The sequence below is a fragment of the Phoca vitulina genome, unplaced genomic scaffold, assembly GCF_004348235.1.
Source record: "Phoca vitulina isolate PV1807 unplaced genomic scaffold, GSC_HSeal_1.0 scaffold79, whole genome shotgun sequence".
Taxonomy (NCBI): Eukaryota; Metazoa; Chordata; class Mammalia; order Carnivora; family Phocidae; genus Phoca; species Phoca vitulina.
In genome coordinates this window covers 5,850,274-5,870,111 of record NW_022589782.1, presented here as the reverse complement: position 1 = coordinate 5,870,111, position 19,838 = coordinate 5,850,274, and the positions used below count along the sequence as shown (strand labels likewise).

Sequence of the window (19,838 nt, the reverse complement as noted above, 5' to 3'; positions counted from 1 at the left end):
TTAGTACAAGTAGATCTCCTACAAGAGTAAATATAGTTTGGTATGGTTGAATCTCTTTCAGCCTATGCAACCATCAGACAATTTCTTACCTTCATTCCTAAAATGGATTGCAGCTTGAAAACCACTGTTTTATATCCACCTACATTTTCGTGTCCCTGCTGAGAAATTTTCATTGAAGGAACCTGGAGTGATTCTTGGTTTTGTATGATACAGATTGCACGGAGTTTGGGTGGGATTTTTAGTAACTGGATTCCAAGACTCATTGCAGTTACCCTCAAGAATCCCAAGTGACTTGGAAGGTGGTGGTCACTCCTCATCCCGAAAGCTGCCCTCTGGTTGATTTGCATGGAGAGTAGGTGGGGGTGTGATGTCTGAGTTAGTGCTCTGTAGGGTGCTTCGGGTGGATCTGAGGGTTTCTAAGTAGCCCTTGGTGCAAACTGGTATTCTACATTAAAGCCTGATTAGTGGGAATTTAGGAATCCTCTCATTGTTCTTTGGAACTATGCAAATATAGCAAATCTCTGTTCTCATATTATCATCACGATGTAGGTAGGTCCATTTGCGTCTTCCATAACTGGCTGTAGTCCTTCTCCCAGACCATCGAAGTGAGTCAATGTGTATTTATCGAGTGCCTGTTAGATGCGGACTAGAGAGCCCCCATTACGTGAAAAGGACTCTTTTGTACTAACAAGTCAATCAGATTACATCTCAGCGGGCTATCCTAATTCAGAAAGACAATTAAAAAGGAGTTTGCCTGTTTTCAGGTATGTTGGGAAAACGGATTCTATAACCATCAGCGTGTGGAACCACAAGAAGATCCACAAGAAGCAGGGGGCTGGCTTTCTGGGCTGCGTGAGGCTGCTCTCCAACGCCATCAGCAGATTAAAAGATACCGGATGTAAGAACCAAATGCTTTCCTGCCTCTCAATACAACTGAAGAAGGCTTATGAGGCATCTTTTTTTTTTTTTTTTTCCCTTTTGAATACTGAAATAGACAATTCCTGCCTTCCTCCCTAGTTACCATTTCCCTGGGTTAAGTTTTGAATTGTTTGTTTGCAGACCAGCGTTTGGATCTATGCAAACTAAATCCCTCAGATACTGATGCAGTTCGTGGCCAAATAGTGGGTAAGAACTTTCTCATCTGTATAAAGAGATGCTTTTACAGACTTTAACATTCAGCGCTTCATCAGCGAGAAAGCACACAGTCACTGATAGTGGTGACAGATTTCAAAGGACAAGCCACATCCGGGGCCATCTTTTCAGCACTAAAAATGCTCATCTTGTGTGGTTTTATTATTTTATCGAATTCCCTTCATCCCGCCATCCCAAGTTGAGTTACAGTGACTAGGCTCCAAAAACATTTTGGGTTATAATTTCAAATATAATTTTAAGCACCTCATTCATGGCCGATTAATTTGTCATTGTCCCCTCCAAGCGTTTATGATAAGAGTGGTGGCCACACATGCGAGGGCTAAGAACTAGTTTCTCTGGGAAGACCTATCGTGTATGTATGTACAAAGCAAGGATGACTTCGGAAGACTTCCATGTAATAGGGATTTTATAGAGTTAGGATTGAAGTATGGAGGAGGAAAAAAAAAATCAAATGTGCTAAAGTTACAAGCCTTGACTGGAGGTATCCCATTGGAAGCGCTCCGTCAAGTGGCTTGTTCTGTTATCCATCCCATCTTATTAGCATTTTAGGGTAATTCCAATGTTGACTATATGCATTGCAAGGAGGCGGAGAAAACGTAGTATTTCAGCGGCATACCAGAGTGAGTTAGGACACCAAATCTTTCGGGCATTGTCTTGAAGAGACTTGACTCAAATGAACAGTGGGTACGCATCATGAAAACCGTCATAATGAGAAAGTTCTCACTTAATGCTTTTCTGTTTGTGATTTCTTTTTCTCTGTGGAGTGGTGTGCCAGGGGGAAAACGAATAACTAGAAGCAACTTTATAAATGTCTTTGTTGTTCACAGTAGGGATAGAGGATAAATATTTAAATTCATCTAGACTTCGCAGATACTGGAAGTGCTCTCTGTGTCCTTATTAAAGATCTTCTTTAAAAATGAGGTAACTTAGAGGAAGCGACTGTTGTGAATCTGTTATTTTTATGGGGTGGGTGAAAACACAGCACCCCCTTCTCCATATTTACCAGGAATGTTCCAAGCAGTATGCGGGGGCATGCAGCTCATGGAGTAAATGCTTCATACTCGAGAGCCTAGGAGTAGATATGTTTCTGTATATATATGTGCCTTGCTTTGTATAATAATATTATACATAAGTTACACATTCGCAATGGCTCACTGTATGACAGTTGTATGAAATGCCACTGGATTTTAATGCAAGACGTTCTTTTCTGTTTTAGTCAGTTTACAGACACGAGACAGGATAGGCACTGGAGGCTCTGTGGTAGACTGCAGAGGACTTTTAGAGAACGAAGGGTACGTATCCCCCTGCTGGTGCCCGCTCACGTCTCTGCTGCCTTGGGCTCTCGTGCTTCCTGAAAGTAGCCCTCACACCTTTGTGCTGACGGCTTGACATGCAGGAAAAGACTTTGGGATACAGGCGGGGTCCGGTTTCCCTGTTTATAAAGGAGGCTGTACATATTAGTGGGTTGCGCCCACAAGACTCGGGAGCCAACTGAAAGAGATTTTCACTGGCCAAAGAGTTTGAGCGTCATTAAGAGTTATAACTACAATGGATGAAAACACATCAAATATATCAAAAATTCTTGAGTTTATAACACTGAGCAAAAAAAAGCCCTAAAACACTTAAAAAAAAAAACACAAAAAAACAAAACCTTAAGAACTCATTGGTCACGGTCACAGTTTTGCAATCCCCATGCCTTAATGGAGCTGGGCAGTAATCATTAATAGTTGCTTAAAGACCACAAAAGAGAGGTAATCTGACATTAACACACCTCTTGGAAATCCAGAGGATGGAGGAATGTGCTGCCCAGCCCCCCGGGAAGGCCCTAAGCAGCATTCAAAAGGGGGCGCTCTGCAGAGTACGGAAGACAGCTCCATCTTCGACAGCTACATCGCAAGAGAAATAAAAAGGAGGGGAATCTACAAATTAATAATAACAGAGACTTAAGAGACATACCTACTAAATGCAGTGTGGGGACCTTGTTTAGATCCCGATAAATGAGACTACTGACTGGAGAAATTTGGACACTGGTATTTGATGATATTAAAAAAATCAATGTCCCTTTTTTTTTTTAGTTGTGATTATGGAAGAAGTCCTTATCTTCTTGAGATATATGCTGAAATATTTAAGGATGAAATCAATCACTCTGGGATTGGTTTCAAAATAATCCAGTGGAGGGGGGAGAGTGGAGGAGTAGCTGGGAGCCGGTCATTGTTGGGGGGGGGGGTGGTTATGGAGATAGTCTCTCAATTTGTATATGTTTGAAAGTTTTCAGTGTAAGATGTTTTTAAAAAATACTTGTGAAGGGAATAGCCTATTAAGGTAAATTGTCTTCAGAATTGTTCAGGAGGTAGAGACGTATGTTAGAGAGTACTTAAAGTCATTGCAGTACTTTATATAACCAGGAGTTCTATTACAGAGTAAGGTAACAAGGAAAATGGAGTATTTGGATTTGATTTTAAACAAGAAAAATGAAATCTCATTTCACAAGCTTCTTAGAGTGCAAGGTTGGGTTTTCCAGTCATTCAGCTCTCCCCGAGGATGGCTTCCTGCACGTGGCCTTGGTGGCACTTGACATATGGCTTCCTTTGGCTGCTTGTGCCTCATGAAGAAGTCTGTCTTTCTGTTTGAATAAGACAGAACAAAATTTGTACAAGTAGGCACTGGGGGCATCTCGATTGAGGGAAAGCACAGTAAGCGGGTGTGGGGGCACTGCGGTCGGTTTTTAGGCGCTTGTCTCGGACTGGGGTCCCCATGTGCACTGTGCCCCTCTCCTTTCCAGAACCGTGTATGAAGACTCAGGGCCTGGAAGGCCACTCAGCTGCTTCATGGAGGAGCCGGCCCCTTACACAGACAGTACCGGTGCTGCTGCGGGGGGAGGGGACTGCAGGTTCGTGGAGTCCCCAAGTCAAGATCAAAGACTCCAGGCGCAGCGACTCCGAAATCCCGAGGTCCGGGGGTCACTCCAGACGCCTCAGAACCGACCCCACGGCCACCAGTCACCAGAACTGCCCGAAGGCTATGGTGAGAGAATCTGCCCCGCTGTCCCACGTGGAGACTGCCGTGGCTCCCCGTTGGAGCCGTTTGTAGGGACTTGTCCGTGCCCTAACTGCTGACGTTGGCAAAGCCGTGCCATAGGACGGCTGTGTCAGAATAAAGACAAGTAAAGAAGGTGGTGATAACTCATGAATTTGTCAGCAATTGCTCCACTCTCCCAGTTTAGCAATCGTGTGAAAATTTTAGGCAAATGAAGACCAAAAAAAATGCAAGATGATGTGTGGGCTGGATGAGGGTACTTGTGGCGCTCTGTGATGTGAATGTGGGAAGGACCGTGCGGGGTACGAGGGAAACGGGAGCATCTGACCACCCCAGAGAGGAGAACCCAGGGAAGGAGGAATGTAATGGAGAGGTGCACATGATAGCAGACATGAGAGCGGCCAGAGGTGCCTGGGGTCAGGGGGAGGTCAGTACCCAGGTGGATACACATCCAGCGCCTCACGGGGTGTGGCCGGGGAAGGGGAGCACCGCTCTGCAGGGGGGAGCAGGGCGAGCCGCCCAAATACACGCACAGGGCTTGTGAAGTGAGCTGGTCCGGCAGAAGCTCACCGCTGTCCTCTCGTCTCCGTGATTCAAAAGAAAACCCAGAGGAAGCTTAGGCTCTGTGCTGAGAAGATTCTTGGACAACTCTTCTTGGAATTGACCCTAACTAACCACCGCCTCTGGTTTCTCACGCAGAACAAAGAACAACGGTGCAGGGCCAAGTTTACTTTTTGCACACACAGACTGGAGTCAGCACATGGCACGACCCCAGGATACCAAGGTGAGTTTTCTAGACTGCGCACAGTCAGAGCCCTTTCTCCAGCAGTTTCGGGGGGACTTCCTCCCCCCACCCCCGCTGCCGCCCCTCTGCTGATTGATAGCACCCCTTGGGCTGGAAGAAGCTTGGCAGCGCAGAGAGGATGAGTCACAGGGGCTTGGACTCAGGCTCTCTGGGTTGGAGTCCCAGCTCTGCTGCCCCCTTGAGACTCCTTTTGGTACCTGGGCACCGGCTGTTGGCACACAAGTGGGTCCTTGAGAGAGCAGGCCTGATCTTGAAATCAGTTCACGTAACTGGAAAGACCCTTGCCCCTAGATGAAATCAGATGTGCTCTTGCTTGAAAAACCAATGAGCCCTTCAAGGTGTGTTGCTGTCATTTTCATCTAAAAATAAGCAATGGATGAAATGATAGGATGGCTGGGGTTTGCTTCAAATAATCGGGGCTGGGGGTGGGAGCGAGTAGGGGCGTGTTTGAAATAGGTGGACAGTGAGTTGGTAATGGTCGAAGTGGGTTATTCATTAATGGTCTCTCTCTACTTTTGTATGTGCTGAAAATTTTCCATCAGAAAACGTTACAAAGGAAATATAAAGACTCTATTACCCTTTCTCTCTTCTACTTTACTGTCCCTATTGCCTCAGTCCCTTGGGGACCATTCCTGGGGGAGATGAAGCTTTTCTATACGAATTCCTTCTACAAGGCCATACATCTGAGCCCAGGTCAGAGAGACCCCCACCCCTCCCCCATCCCATAATGGAGTTGTTTCTTTTCTTTTTTCTTTGTTTTGCTTTCCTTTTCAAAATTTGTTTTGTTTTGTTTTAGAATAGCATTACTACCTAATAACATTTTTAGTAATGCTCATTTCCTTTCTATTCATAATTTGTTTCATCTGAGAACAAGCTTCCTGTCGCTGACTTTCCGAGTCTCTGTTGAATTTCAGATTCATTATCTATAATTAGAATGGAAATGTTACCTGCAAATGAATGAGGTGTCTCTTTAGTCCCCACTGTAAGAAATGTCAGGTTTTGTGCTAATTAGACAAGCGACCTGGTCAGTGAGGTTGTGTTCCCATGTGACTGGACTGTATTGAAATCACTAAGCACAAGGTTAGGATCAGAGCCCCCTAAATAAAGCATGAGGATGCCGCTCTCTGGCGCACCTGCTCAGAACTGAGAGATTTCGAAGGCATGTTACTATGTCCCCTTGAGCTTTACACTCGGGCTTCTGGGAGCTTTTCAGTGAAGACACCTCTGTAACCTTGGAGCATTTAATTTAGCTCGTAAATTCAGAGAGTTTTCCGACAGCAGTCAGCCGCTTCCTGCTACTTGGCCCTCTTTCGTGTAAGAAATGCTCTTCCCCGGGTGGACCAGGTTCCCCATCGCGGTTATAGGCTCCGAGGGTTCTTTTTCTCTCTCGGGTGTCGCTGCCACTTGAGGCACAGAGGGCTGGACTCGGTGGGAGTTTGGCGTAAGTAGCACCATGACTGTCCCTCTTAGTGAAACTGGGCCATGGCCGCATTGATCAGGGACTCCTGTGGCTCCTCTCGCTGAAGTTTTGGTCTTATGCCTCCATGCGCAGATGGACAAACCTCTCTGTTATCTTCCATTTTGGTAGAGACCTTAACAGTGTGAATTGTGATGAACTTGGACCACTGCCACCAGGCTGGGAAGTCAGAAGTACAGTTTCGGGGAGAATATATTTTGTAGATCATAATAACCGAACCACTCAGTTTACAGACCCAAGATTACATCACATCATGAAGTAAGACTTTCATAAAATCTTTGTTGACCTCTTACATTTATAATGTAATATTTTCTACTAATATTTCTCTTAATTTATCTACTGCCTTGTGTGTTAGTGGAGAATAAGTTAAGTAAAATATGATAAACAATTGGTGGACAGGTGCATATCTCAAGCTCTCAAGTAAGCTGTGAGCTGTTCTGAGCTGTATTGTTGCCCCCTTTTCTTGCTTGCAGCCTCAGTGAAATTCACCCAAACGGCAGTCTTAGCTCCATTCTCGAAGCTTCCACATGTGGCTCTCTGAGGAGTGCGTGGCCCTTAGAGCGAGGGGCAGTGAAATGAGGCTTTTCCTTAGTGCCTGTTCGTCACCACCCAGGAGGGCTGCCGTAGTCGGCAATGCTCCTCACCGGAGCCTTTTCCTGTGCCCGTCATTCCCGGACAACTTGGAACTGGGAGTTACCTTGGATCCCACGTTCAGTGTCCCGGGTTTGTTGTGTTCTCTAGAACGTAAGAGCCCACGTAGCCCTTTTCATTGACAGCTGACATTGGGGGCAGAAATGCCACTTCATCCCTCTGCTCCTCCTAGTCCTTGATTTTACTGGAATTTTGTGAGTGGGCTTAGAAATGTCTTGGTTGTGAAACTGAGGAATGGTTCCCAGTAGGCTGCTCTCGCATTGTTTGCCCCCCTTTATGATAATCGGCTTGTGAAATTTTTCGTGTCAGCTCCATGCAATTCTAGCCACCGAGGCGCATCTCCTAGTGCATCGGTCAGTCTCTCAGAGACATACTAGATGCATGATAAATTATCGCAATTTCTCCTTTTATTTATAGCAGTGAGGATGGGTGGGATAAGCAGTGGCTTGGAATTGGGGTATCTTCTTGACTTAGGACATATCTAGACTTCTCTATTTAGGCCAGTGGTGGACACTGTCAGTGTTTACGTATCTTTGTACGTGGTTATGTCAGCAGAGAGAACATTTCTTCTTGAAGTTCTGTGTAACGAACTCTCAGCTGCTTGGTATGGGGGGGCCCTTGCTTGCAGCTCCCTTGGCCGCTGCTTTTGGAGTGACCTTGATGCTTGTCTTCTCCTCAAGTCACCAGTGCCAACTAAAGGAGCCCAGCCAGCCGCTGCCATTGCCCAGCGAGGGCTCTGTGGAAGACGAGGAGCTTCCTGCCCAGAGATACGAAAGAGATTTAGTCCAGAAGCTGAAGGTCCTCAGACACGAACTTTCACTTCAGCAACCCCAAGCCGGTCATTGCCGCATCGAAGTATCCAGAGAAGAAATATTTGAGGTATGGGATTCAGTGTAACCAGCAGTGAGGCACAGACGGTTCAACCCTGTTAACAGACAGTGAGTTCTTTCTGTTTGGTGTTTCAGGTCTTGATTTTTTTTTTAAAGATTTTATTTATTTGAGAGAGAGACAAAGACAGCGAGAGAGAGCAGGAGCGGGGAGGACAGGGAGAAGCAGGCTCCCCGCTGAGCAGGGAGCCCGATGTGGGGCTTGATCCCAGGATCCTGGGATCATGACCTGAGCTGAAGGCAGACGCTTCACCGACTGATCCACCCAGGCGCCCCTTCAGGTCTTGATTTTATTACTCAGCAAATTGTAGGTCTCTTTCAGGACAAATGGCCAGAGAGAGACTATTTTCTCCTTAGGTAGGAGTTTAAAAGCTCAAGAACTTCTGAAGTGAAAATAAAGAGATTTATATGGAAACTAGTACTAAATAATACTGTCAATCCTCTTATCTGCTCCGTGCAGATTATATATTCCCGCAGTCTGCATGGTTTCTTTAGGACCAATCATTCCTTCTATTGTCTTACACAGAGTTTCACCCAATGGCTTTGCCTCCTCAGAGAAGCTTAGTGACCAACTGGCCACCATATTTTTAATGTGTTTTCTGGAAATAGGAAGATCAGGTGGTTCCTGAAAACCAGGGTTCTGTCCTTCATACAGCTCCCCGGTGGGATCAAGACCACTAAACAGGCAGGCCCCTCTGATCAGAAGGTAAAATCTCAGTGATGTTTGGGCCATATCCTGCCTGCCTTTGTGGAACCACTGGCAGAAGTGATCAAAGGAGACTGGATAAGAACTGAACTCAGATCCCCACTGGGCTGCAGTGGCTGGGGGAGGGGCACAGAGGGCGAGGCCGGGGGCTGTAGGGAGCCCAGTGAGGTCTTCCCGGTGATGGGCACTGAGTATGTGCCCAGGGCCAGGCTCGACACCCGAGCTCAGCCAGTGTTGGGTGATATGGACAGATCGGCCAAAATGGCCATTGAGCAGTCTTAAATGGTTGCTGGGGAGAGGAAAGTGGTGAATTATTGACATGTTGCTGCCAGATCATTTCCACTCAGTGTCCTCTTTCCCTCTTGGGTGCTAAAGCTTGAATTACATTTAAAGCATGAAAAGATTCTTAAGTGCCTTATCATTGAAAATATCTACAAACATTTAGCGAGTTCCACTCAAAAGACTGAATCTGGGGGAAGGCTGGGCTGGCCACCTGTTCTGTGTTTTGGGTAAGCTACTGTATGTCTTACTGAAACCCTTTTTTTGGCTTTTTTGACTCCGTGCAAATCATGTGACTCTTCATCTCAGATATAAAAACAGGCTCAGAATTCTTTTACTCTTCAGATTCTCTAGGGATGTCTTCATTTTGGTTAAAATATGTAAGTTGGGATGCCTGGGTGGCTCAGTTGGTTGAGCGTCTGCCTTCGGCTCAGGTCATGATCTCAGGGTCCTGGGGTCAAGCCCCGCATCGGGCTCCCTGCATAGCAGGGAGCCTCCCTCACTCTCTCCCTCTGCCTGCTGCCCCCCCCCTTGTGGGTTCTCTCTTTCTCTCTGGCAAATAAATAAATAAAATCTTAAAAAAAAAAAAACTAAAATATATAAGCTGTTCTTAGTATGGCACATTAAAATTAAATTGTGTGGAGAACATGGGCTGTAGTGAGGATGCTTGCTGTTAAGCCTTTAGTGATTGTGCTGAAAATGGGGGTGTGTGTGTCCTTTCGGTGTGGTTTTGCCCCGCACGGGCTGCCTTGTCGTTTCTGAGGGAGACCTGGGGAGATCAGGTGACAAACCGCCGCATACGGGACACCGAATCAACACTCTGAATGGGAACCAGATCAGACTCGGATTTAAATGAATGTGCATCCTGATTTGGGCTCCATCACCGACAACCTTTCACCTTTCTATAACTCTAAGAATGCCACCTGTTCTTCTGACACTGTCATTTTGCTGAGCAGGAGTCTTACCGCCAGATCATGAAGATGCGGCCGAAGGATCTGAAGAAGCGGCTGATGGTGAAGTTCCGGGGAGAAGAAGGTTTGGATTATGGCGGAGTGGCGAGGTGAGGAGCTGGGGTGGCCCCACTTGCTACTGCACAGGGCTCTGGGCCGCCGGGACGGGAGGTTTTTGAGGGCGCTTGTCCTGGGGCAGTCAGGACCCCCGCATGGCCTTCCGTGCTCCTGGGAACAAGGCTGTGTCACAGCCACCAGAAGGCACATCTCCTTCACCCGGAATTTACTTCTTGGAAAGATAGGTTTCAACTTTTCAACCACCCTCCCCATCCCCCGCTTCATCTGGCAGCTCTGAACCTGAAACACGAGGGACCTGCTCCTGAAATCAATCTGGGAGCGAAGCAGCCTTGCTTTTCCCAGGAGAGGACTTTCGGGGCACTGGTGTCAAAGGAATTTTGCAAAGTGACTCGGTCAAAATCATTCATGCAAATGATCTTAAAAATAGAAGAATGAAAAACTGTTATTTCCCATCTTACCTCTTTACACCTTTGCGACAACTGCCTTTTTTGCTCTTTTAACTTTTTCTTCTAATAGGTAACGTTATGTCACTAAATTGGCCAAGTTCAGACATTATGCGTTGACTTCAGGATGTATGGTCATAGACACAGACTGGGTAATGCTTGTGGTGAGGATCTAATTTAATACTCTCACTTCCTAGTTTGGTGCTGTCGCCATTTGTAGATCTTCTTTCATTGTCTTTGTAACTCTACATACTGTGTTTTCACCATTATTTTTGGTTTGTCAACTAGAGACATGATCTCTTGACCTCTTTTTTCAAAAGCAAAAAGGACATAAATCCTCCTGACTTCCCCTTCAGGAATCCTTTCCCCCTTTACCTCCTACATCCTGGCATCTGGCATACTTTTACGTCATCAAGGTTGAAGGTTCATAGTCTGTTCTGTAGCCTGTGCTTGTCTACCTATTATTTTTAAGAGTTGAAAATCAGTACATTGTTTATATTATCATGACCATGTAAATATTGTTCACTGAGGTGTTAAGTGGTATTCTAGAGTTTATTTTAGCGTTTTGAACAAATTTTAATTTTTCCAAGAATTTCTTCATATTTGTCTTTTTTTTTTTTTTTTTTTAAAAAAACAGGCTTTGTCTTTATTGCCCCATTAAGCTTCATCTTTTGCCACCCCCCACTTGCCCGCTTCTTCTGTGTGTCTCTCAGGACTGTCCAGTCCTGACTGGTGGTTCTCTGGGCCTTCTGCACCATCATTGTTATGGGCCTTTGCTGCTTTCCTAGGTCAGAGCGTTGATTTGTGGATCCCATAGCTTCCTCTTCCTTGGTTTACTCCCTCATGTTACCGGAGTATATCCTGAAGTAGCTTTCTTAGAAAGGGCCTGTGGGAGGTGAATCTTCCAAGGTCTGTTAATTTGCACTTTAATAGTTTGCTTTTTTTATAGACTTCTAGGAAGAAAGTAATTTTCTTTTCTTTTCTTTCTTTCTTTTTTTTTTTTTTTAAGATTTTATTTATTTATTTGACAGAGAGAGACACAGCGAGAGAGGGAACACAAGCAGGGCGGAGTGGGAGAGGGAGAAACAGGCGTCCCACCGAGCAGGGAGCCCGATGCAGGGCTCGATCCCAGGACCCTGGGATCATGACCTGAGCCGAAGGCAGACGCTTAACGACTGAGCCACCCAGGCGCCCCAAGAAAGTAATTTTCATTCAGGCCTTCGAAAACGCACCCAGTGTCACTGCGCGGGTGGTCTGATGACAACCTGATTTTAGTCCTTCCTTCACCAGAAGTAATTTAGCCCCATCCAGGACCACCCATCATCCAGACTCTACCGCCTCTTTTCTATTTTTCTCCCCCCTTCCCTTCCTTACTTCCTGCTGACATGTAATCCACCACCATCATCACTCCCTTGCTCCTCTTTCCATTTGTTGCACTTGTCCAGCAAAACCTCCAATAGTCCCATCCTGGGGCTGCTGAGCCTCGGCTGAGCGGTGGCGGGTAGCTGGAGGAAGATGGGCGCCACACTGCTGGCCTCTCTCCCCCTTAGGGACGCCAGCCTCCGGGAGGTCTCAGCGGCCTCTGCAGCCATGCTGTGCTTCTCTCGATGCTTCTCTCGCCTCCCGGAGGCCTGTACGCGTCCTCAGACCTCTCCCTCGCTCCCGCCCAGCTTCCCTCTCAGCTGCTGACTTTGCTTCACTTTAACTGAGGACCCAGAAGCAAAGTAGAGAGTATTTCCTCACTGCCACCAAATATCCAGTCTGCCAGCATCTAGACCCGTGGGGCCCCATATGCCCCACGGTGTGTTCCCATAGAAGAGCGGCCCTGCCCCTCGCACAACGCAGCCAGGTCCTCGTGCTCCTACTGTTGTTCGCATCTATCTCATTTCCTCAGAATGTTCCTTTCTCTCGGATCAGTCTCATCTCCATACGCATGCGCTACAACTACTTCTTAAACAGACATGCCCCCCAGACCTTCGCTGGACACTGTATCCCCTCCCTGTCTACGCTTTAAGGAGGCACTAAAGGCAAATAGAGCAAAGTAAAAAGAAAAGCAATGAGAAATTCCAGGAAAAAAACAAATTTTTTAAAAACTACTCCCTCAGTCACTGACCTGTTTCTCTGTTCTCCTTGGAGCAGAACCCGTTGCGAGAGTTGTGCGCATCCCCAGCCCTGCTTCCGCATCCCTCGCTTCCTCTCCACGCCCCCTCCCCCACTCTCCCCAGCAAACCTTTCTGCCCTCTGAAGCTCCTTGGTCAGGGTTGCCCCCCGGCCTACATCTCCCCCGACCCCACGATGACTCTGCGGCCTTCATCTGTCCTGTCTGTCAGCAGCTCCTGACATCGTTGGTCACTCCCTCTTCTCGAAGCACTTTTTCCACTTGGTTCTGGGACACCACCCTCTCTCTGTTTGCCTCCTGCCGGTCCCCTATGCGGGTGCTCCTCACCCTGGAGCATCAGCAGCCCCTGGCTCAGTCCCGGAGTCGCCTGAGTGCGCCCTGGGTTCCGTCTCTGCGCCTGGACCCCACCCCTCGCTCCCCTCAACACCGCACCTGTTTGTCCTGGGCTCTTCTTAGGGATTTGTAAAGCCTCCTAAACCTAATGGTCCCGAATCTCTGATGGCCCCCTCATACTAGCTTCTTGTTTCTCCTTCCTCGGTGCCCAGCCCGCCCTCACCCCCTCCCTTGTCACCTCCCAGAGATCCATCCGTGGTCCTCAGCAGAGAGCCCTGCCCAGACCACCTGTGGCCCCTCTGCCGCCCCCCCCCTTGCCCCCCTGCTTCTCACTGTCCTGCATAGGCCTCCGCCAGCTTTCTGGAGACTCTGCCGGTCCTCCCCTGGCCCCAAGCTCCTAGCTAACACCCCACAGGTGCACCCAGGCCTGGCCCATGGCCTCTGCCCTCCGGCCGCTGCACTCTCGCCGTGGCCTGCCTCGGGCCTTTGCCTTCATGTCCCCTCTGCCTAGAGTGTCCTGAGATTGTCACGTAGATTATTCCCTCTGTTCTCTGGGGTCTGCTCACACGTTCCCCCCGGGGTCCTTCCCTGCCCCCGAGTTCCCCGCGTCCCCTGTGGCCCCGGCCTGCATGGCCTGTGCACTCGGGAGCGGTCCTGTCCTCACCAAGTCCCCAGTTCCCAGAGGAGCCCCTCTCGACAAGAGTCCACTGAAGTAGCGGCTTTTTCCTGCTCACGGGATTCCCTCCCCTCCGTTTCCCTGCTTTGCTCTTGCTGAAGTGCCTGTTACTCCGAGCTGGACTCCCTGGATGGACGCTTCTGGTCTCTCCTCTTTTTCTTTTATTTCCCGTCTTGGCTTGTTTTCCCCCTGCTTCTGGGAGATTCCGACTTCCAGTGCTTCAGCAGGTTTTCTTAACATGAACAGAAGTGGTGGTTCTGAGCAGTCTAGTTATTTATTTTCACTTGCTCATCCCCGAGTTGTTTTATTGCAGTATACTTGACACACAGTATGACATCAGTTTCAGGTGTGCAACACAGGGTTTCGTAAACGCTTATGCTCTGCTCACAGGTGTGGCCGCCACCTGTCACCGTGCAGCGAGCGCTGCCGCCCAGCCGCTGCCCGTGACCCTCTGCTGTGCCTTTCCTCCCCGTGACTCTGCCTCGTTCCCGCACCTCCCACCCCCCTTCACCCATTTCGTGGCCCCTTCCCCAGCCCCCTTACCTCCGGCAACCATCCGTTCTCTGTCTTTACGAGTCTGTTTCTGCTTTGTTCGTTTGGTTTGTTGTATTTTTTAGATTCCACGTATAAGTGAAATCATATGGTATTTGTGCTTCTCTATCTGACTTAGTTCACTCAGCATCATACCCTCTGGGTCCATCCATGTGGTCACGAATGGCAAGATCTCATCATCTTTTATGATTCACATTCCCTGGTGTGTGTACATCCCATCTTTACCCGTTCGTCTGTCTATGGACACTGAGGTTGCTTCCATATCTTGGCTGTTGTAAATAATGCTGCAGTAAGCATAGGAGCGCTTAAGACTTTTTGAATTAGTGTCTTCATTTTCTTTGGGTAAATACCCAGTAGTGGAATTACTGGATTACACGGTATTTCTATTTTTAATTTTTGGAGGAACCTCCATACTGTTGTTCACAGTGGCCGCATTGCTCCGGCACTTTTTTATCTTTTTATGTTATCGTAACATACTCATTTACTGATTCCATGGTAACAAAATATAAAATGAGAAAATTAAATTATCATCTATGACGCAGTCTTCACATGACTGAATCTTCTTCAAGAACACCCCTATAATTTGTATGCTCTTGTAAGAATTGTGTTTATTCATTAACCATTAAATGTCAAGACTCCACCATGTACTAGGCACTAGGGATACAATAGTGAACAAAGTAACGTGTTCTCTGCCCCCTTCACCCCTCCAAAGTCCCCATCCAAATGTGTTCTCAATCTCATGAGGTACAGACATTAATGAAAGAATTACACAAGTAATTCTAAAACCCCAGCTCTGGTAGAGGCTACCAAGGAGGCCCCTGTGTCTTGGGAAGTCAGGGGACAGGACAATGTCACATGCTCTCCATTTAGGGCAAATTCTCAGCCCTACAGCAGCTACCCCAAGAAAAATTATGTTCTGACAAGCATTATAAGTGGCCTCATTTGGTTTCTGGGTAGAGCTGGGATTTTTTTTCAGCAGCCAAAAGAATTAAAAAGCAAGAAGTCACGATCTGCCCTTTGGCCCTGGATAGAATCATTCTTCCACCTTTTTCCCACTGCCTGTCTCTGCCCTCCTCCCACCCTCCTGCCAAGTCCACCGGGGATAAAGGGTACAGAAAGGCATGCGTTTGTCTAGCAGTGAGCTCACATCAGCACCAGCTCTCCATGGGAAACATTTTTCAAGACTATCCCAAGGTTCTTCCTTGAAATTCTCAATCTTGATGCTAGAAACCATCTTTCTTTTGGCAAATGTAACTTCTGTTTGCCCTTGATAACACAAATTCTGTCTCTGGGCAAGAGGATTAGGTTTTCTGTCCCTCTTTGTAGCTGAGAATCTTCCTAGTTATGTATTCATATTTGCCCCAACAGTTCAAATCAGACTACTTGCATTTTCTCTTCTATGCTATTTCCTTTATAGTCTGAGAAATTCAGTATCCTGAACTGTTCCAACCTACCATCGTTCCTTTGCATGGCTGGTATTACATATTCCCAGGCACACATGTGAATAGCTTGGTTTCGTGTGGTAGGAGTTCTGTTCCTTCCGCATATCCCGTTTTTATCAAGTCTTCCACGTGGAGAGGTCTTTGGGGAGCTCCCTTGGTTGACACGGTGCTCTAATGGAAAGAGCTGTGAGTCCTGGCTTTCCTGCCTCCAGTTGGGTCTTGCACTGTTTCACCCCTCGGATCCTTCCTCACGTCTACAGGGGATCAGACCTATCTCGGAGAGCTATGGAGAGATTTAAATCCCGTGTGTGTGCCTGCATTCATTATCTGGTCGATGAGAATCAGTCTACACTCACTTCCCCAGTGTTTGGTTCTGAACCATTTCCTGTATTGTTAAAAAACCATTTTGCCTGTATAGTTAGCGCTCCCCTTACCACTTCCTTTAACATACCCAATATGCCTCCCTACCTCGTGCGTGACGCGGTCAGAATGTTTGCTTGTGTTTTAATCATTTCCTGTCTAGACAGTTGCAGGTCCTTGGCTTTTGAAAATGACTCTTCTCAAACCCAAACTCTAAAACTTGGGGATGAATCCAGGTCTTACAGTTGGGGAATTCTGCCTTTCTAGTAAAGAATTTTGTAACATTTGGGGTCTCATTGCTTCCAGCACTTCCTTTCTGTTCTTTTGAGTTTGATACATAATTTTGTTGTGGTCTGATCTTTTTTTGTGTATTCTCACAGTGTTCTTGGATTATTTGCACATGTGCTTATCCTTTCATAATGTTTCTCAATTCTCTGCCTTTTCTATTTGACAGAGTAAGAAATTCCAGAATAGAACTTGGGGCTGTTTATCTTAATGAAATTTATCCATTTGAAAGGAATTTTGAATAGAAAGAAGAAAAGAGTCTTTGTAAGAAGTGCCACAGGTGCTTGTGTACGGTTTTCCCCATATTTTCCCCAGATTCCTACAGATTCTATTGAGAATGCTTGTTTTGTTTGATGGTTTCTGATTTGGGGCTTTTTTTTTTTTTATAATGAAATGATTGGAATATACAGGAATTCTGAAAATAATTTATTCTTAGATTTCCCATCCAGATTTTAGAACCATTAGAATTAATCTTAGTAAGTATTAAGCTTGTTTTTTAAATTATAAAAGCAATAAATGTCAGGGCGCCTGGGGGGCTCGGTTGGTTGAGCGTCCGACTCCTAATTTTGGCCCAGGTCACAATCTCAGGGTGGTGAGATTGAGCCCCACGTTGGGCTCTCTGCTGGGCGTGGAGCCTGCTTAGGATTCTCTCTCTCCCTCTCCCTCTGCCCCTTCCATGCTTCTGTGCTCTCTCTCTCAAAAGAAAAAAAAGCAATAAATGTTTATGGCAAAAGATAAGAATTCGACAAGATAGAAGATTATGAAGGGCAAAAATCGTTCTTAATCCATCTTCCCAGACTGTGAAATATCTTCTCCTCACTTAAGTGTTGATAACATGTTACAAGTGGAAATTTTAAAACTTTCTAGAAAGAAGCAAAAGAAAACTGCAAATGCCCCAGAATGCTAATTCTCGTTAATTACTGTCAGTGTGTCAGTGTAAATCCTCCTCCTCTTTCTCTTTGCGTAGATATCTTTCCTGTTTTATGTATATGTGCGTGCATGCACACTCTTTTAAAAATAAAAGTAGGATCTCTTGTACTTTTGTCCGTTATTACCTCATCATGAACATCATCACCTGAGATGTGGACCTTTGCACAGTAGCAGAGAAAATCTTAGCTGAGGTGATAAGGTAACTGTTGAGAACACTGCCCTTGGGAGGCGGTCCTGACTCTAGTCCACCATGGGTCTTCCTCAGCTTCAGAGCTGTGGGGGATCTGGGCCAGAAAAGCCATCTCTCATTCGACCAGAAGCAAGTTGTTACTTCCCAGTCTGTGCAAGTCACCTTCTCTCAGAGCAGGGTATCCTGCCAGTGGGGCCTTCCAGGGCTCAGGGAATCAGTCCTTTTGGTAAGACAGAAGACCGGACACTTCCGCACGTATAAAATGACTTTCATTGTTTTTGTTCCTAGGGAGTGGCTTTATTTATTGTGCCATGAAATGTTGAATCCGTACTATGGACTCTTCCAATATTCTACGGACAACATTTACATGTTGCAAATCAACCCAGACTCTTCAATCAACCCCGTAAGTATTCGCGAATAAAGAGGGAGCAAATTGGAACATTTTTTTAAAGGGATTTTCAGGTTTGGTCTCTATCCTTGGTTTACTCGTTGTAGACTTACTCAGAGTCTCTGGTAAATAGACACTGAAAAGGAGAGTGGAACTGGATTAAGGTGGATGATTTCTCTCCTTTGTGTTTTGTGCCTGGGATCACTGGTTATGTTATTTTCAAAGACAGCAAGAGTGAAACTGAGCTGCTTAGAATACTCAAAGCCCTTTATTGCCAGTTGGGGGAACCGAGGTATGAGGACTGTATTTGTTGACCGTGTCATTCTGAGACGTGGGCTATGAAGTCCATCCTCCTCCCAGTCAAAATTGGAATTTTCCATGATTGGCCTTTTTGGCCATGAGTGCTCGTGGAGGACTCTCCCCGTGGGGTTGTGTCCCATGGTCACCGCTGCTGGGCCCACGGCCCCTGAGGCAAAGTCTGGGACCAGCTCTCCTCTACAGGCATTCAGATGTGACAGAACAGAGTCTTTTACCAAGATGGCAATGAGGTTTTGATGAATTCTGATTCTAATTCCGACTGAAAGCAGAGATGTGTGTTTCCCCGTTAAAAACCAGAACAGCTCTGGTTTTTCTGCTTCATGTGCAGAGAATTTTCCTCTATGTTCCTTTTTTGTTTTTTCTTCCTTCTTTGGGTTTTTTCTCTTCCGCTTTCTCCAGGGACTCGGGAGGGATGGTAGAAGGAGGGGAATTGCCCTCCGCTCTCTTTCTCGGTAATGCAGTGGACTTGGGCGCCCTGCACTTGGAAGGGCCTGTGCTTGGTTTGAGTCTGCAGCTGCCCTTTGAATTCTTAATTTTTGAGTAAGGGGTTCTGCATTTTCCTTTTACACTGAGTGCCACAGATGATGTAGCAGTCCCGAGGAGGTGTTTGCACTAGGGGCCTATCACATACTCAGATGATCTATAAAGACGTGCTCTGGGTTTTGACTACCTGACCAGCCTTCTTTCCTCCATCTGTGAGCACAACCTGTGAGTAACCGACCGAGTTAGATGGGACAGTTCGTTCTCCCAAGAAGCTTGGAGAAAGCACAAAGGTATCCACTTCGGCTGGGCCTTTTCCTACTGAATTCGTGTTCTCTGGTGCCCCCTACAGGACCATCTGTCTTATTTCCATTTTGTGGGCCGGATCATGGGTCTCGCCGTGTTCCACGGCCACTACATAAATGGGGGCTTCACGGTTCCCTTCTATAAGCAGCTACTGGGGAAACCCATCCAGCTCTCGGATTTGGAGTCGGTGGACCCAGAATTACATAAGAGCTTAGTATGGATTCTGTAAGTACAGCCTCGCTGTCCAGTTAATGCACAGCCACCGTTTCGTACACCGGATAGAATTGTCTGTATGCGTGTGTGCGTGCATGTGAATGTTTTTGAGGGGTGGGTGTGAAGTTGGAGAAGAGAAATAAAGAAAATGCTGTTTTACAACCAGAAACGTAAAAGTAGATTGAATAAGAAATACTCAGTTGACTTAATGTTCTTCATGTTTGGCCAGTTTCACTTCATAGACTGATTTCTCTTGTTGTCCCCTCAAATTATTAAGGAAGGATCACAAGTGTTAGTCCCCCGAGCCTCATAGGTGGGTGGGTGGTTTGCTTTTGACTCTCTAGGGGGTCTCCAGTTAATCTCTGGAGGGAAAGTATCAAAAACAAAATTAGTATCAAAGTACCTTATGTCAAAACATTTGATATGAGAAAAGGATCAGGGAGAATTCTAGTCACCTTTGTTTTAGAATTCTCCTAAAACGCTCTTGAAAGCAGCTGGCCCCGTTCCACGGTGACCGTGGGTGTCGCAGGTCCTTGTCAGTGGGCTGATTCCATGGGAGCGAGAGACCCAGGCTCTGGCAGAGGGAGGACGTGCCGAGGACCTGAACTCAGTTGCGTCCTGCGCTCTGTTGGCCCGCGGTCCCTGCTGGGAACGGGTAGTCTGCGAGGGGTAGGGCCTCCAGCCCATAGGAGATCTTTCACTCTGTGTTTCAAGAAGCGCGGCAGGTGGTGGAGTCCGTTTGAACTCTCGAGTGCTACTCTGTGTGAATGGCTGCCTTACAA

General features: G+C 46.8%; 1 protein-coding gene across 4 annotated transcripts in view; it reads left to right on the top strand.

Annotated features, from left to right (window-relative positions):
• The window catches only part of SMURF1 (SMAD specific E3 ubiquitin protein ligase 1), a 110,767-nt gene that overhangs the window by 80,863 nt on the left and 10,066 nt on the right, over positions 1-19,838 (top strand). For 2 of the 4 annotated variants that reach the window (XM_032394232.1, XM_032394231.1), the window contains exons 4-13: positions 765-898; positions 1,060-1,125; positions 2,369-2,444; positions 3,935-4,176; positions 4,888-4,972; positions 6,582-6,728; positions 7,802-8,000; positions 9,950-10,053; positions 17,640-17,754; positions 18,890-19,068. In XM_032394232.1, coding sequence (XP_032250123.1) covers positions 765-898; positions 1,060-1,125; positions 2,369-2,444; positions 3,935-4,176; positions 4,888-4,972; positions 6,582-6,728; positions 7,802-8,000; positions 9,950-10,053; positions 17,640-17,754; positions 18,890-19,068 — 1,347 coding nt within the window. Of the gene's footprint in view, positions 1-764; positions 899-1,059; positions 1,126-2,368; positions 2,445-3,934; positions 4,177-4,887; positions 4,973-5,608; positions 5,687-6,581; positions 6,729-7,801; positions 8,001-9,949; positions 10,054-17,639; positions 17,755-18,889; positions 19,069-19,838 lie in introns of all 4 variants that reach the window. The other 2 variants (XM_032394234.1, XM_032394233.1) reach the window with 2 other exon arrangements.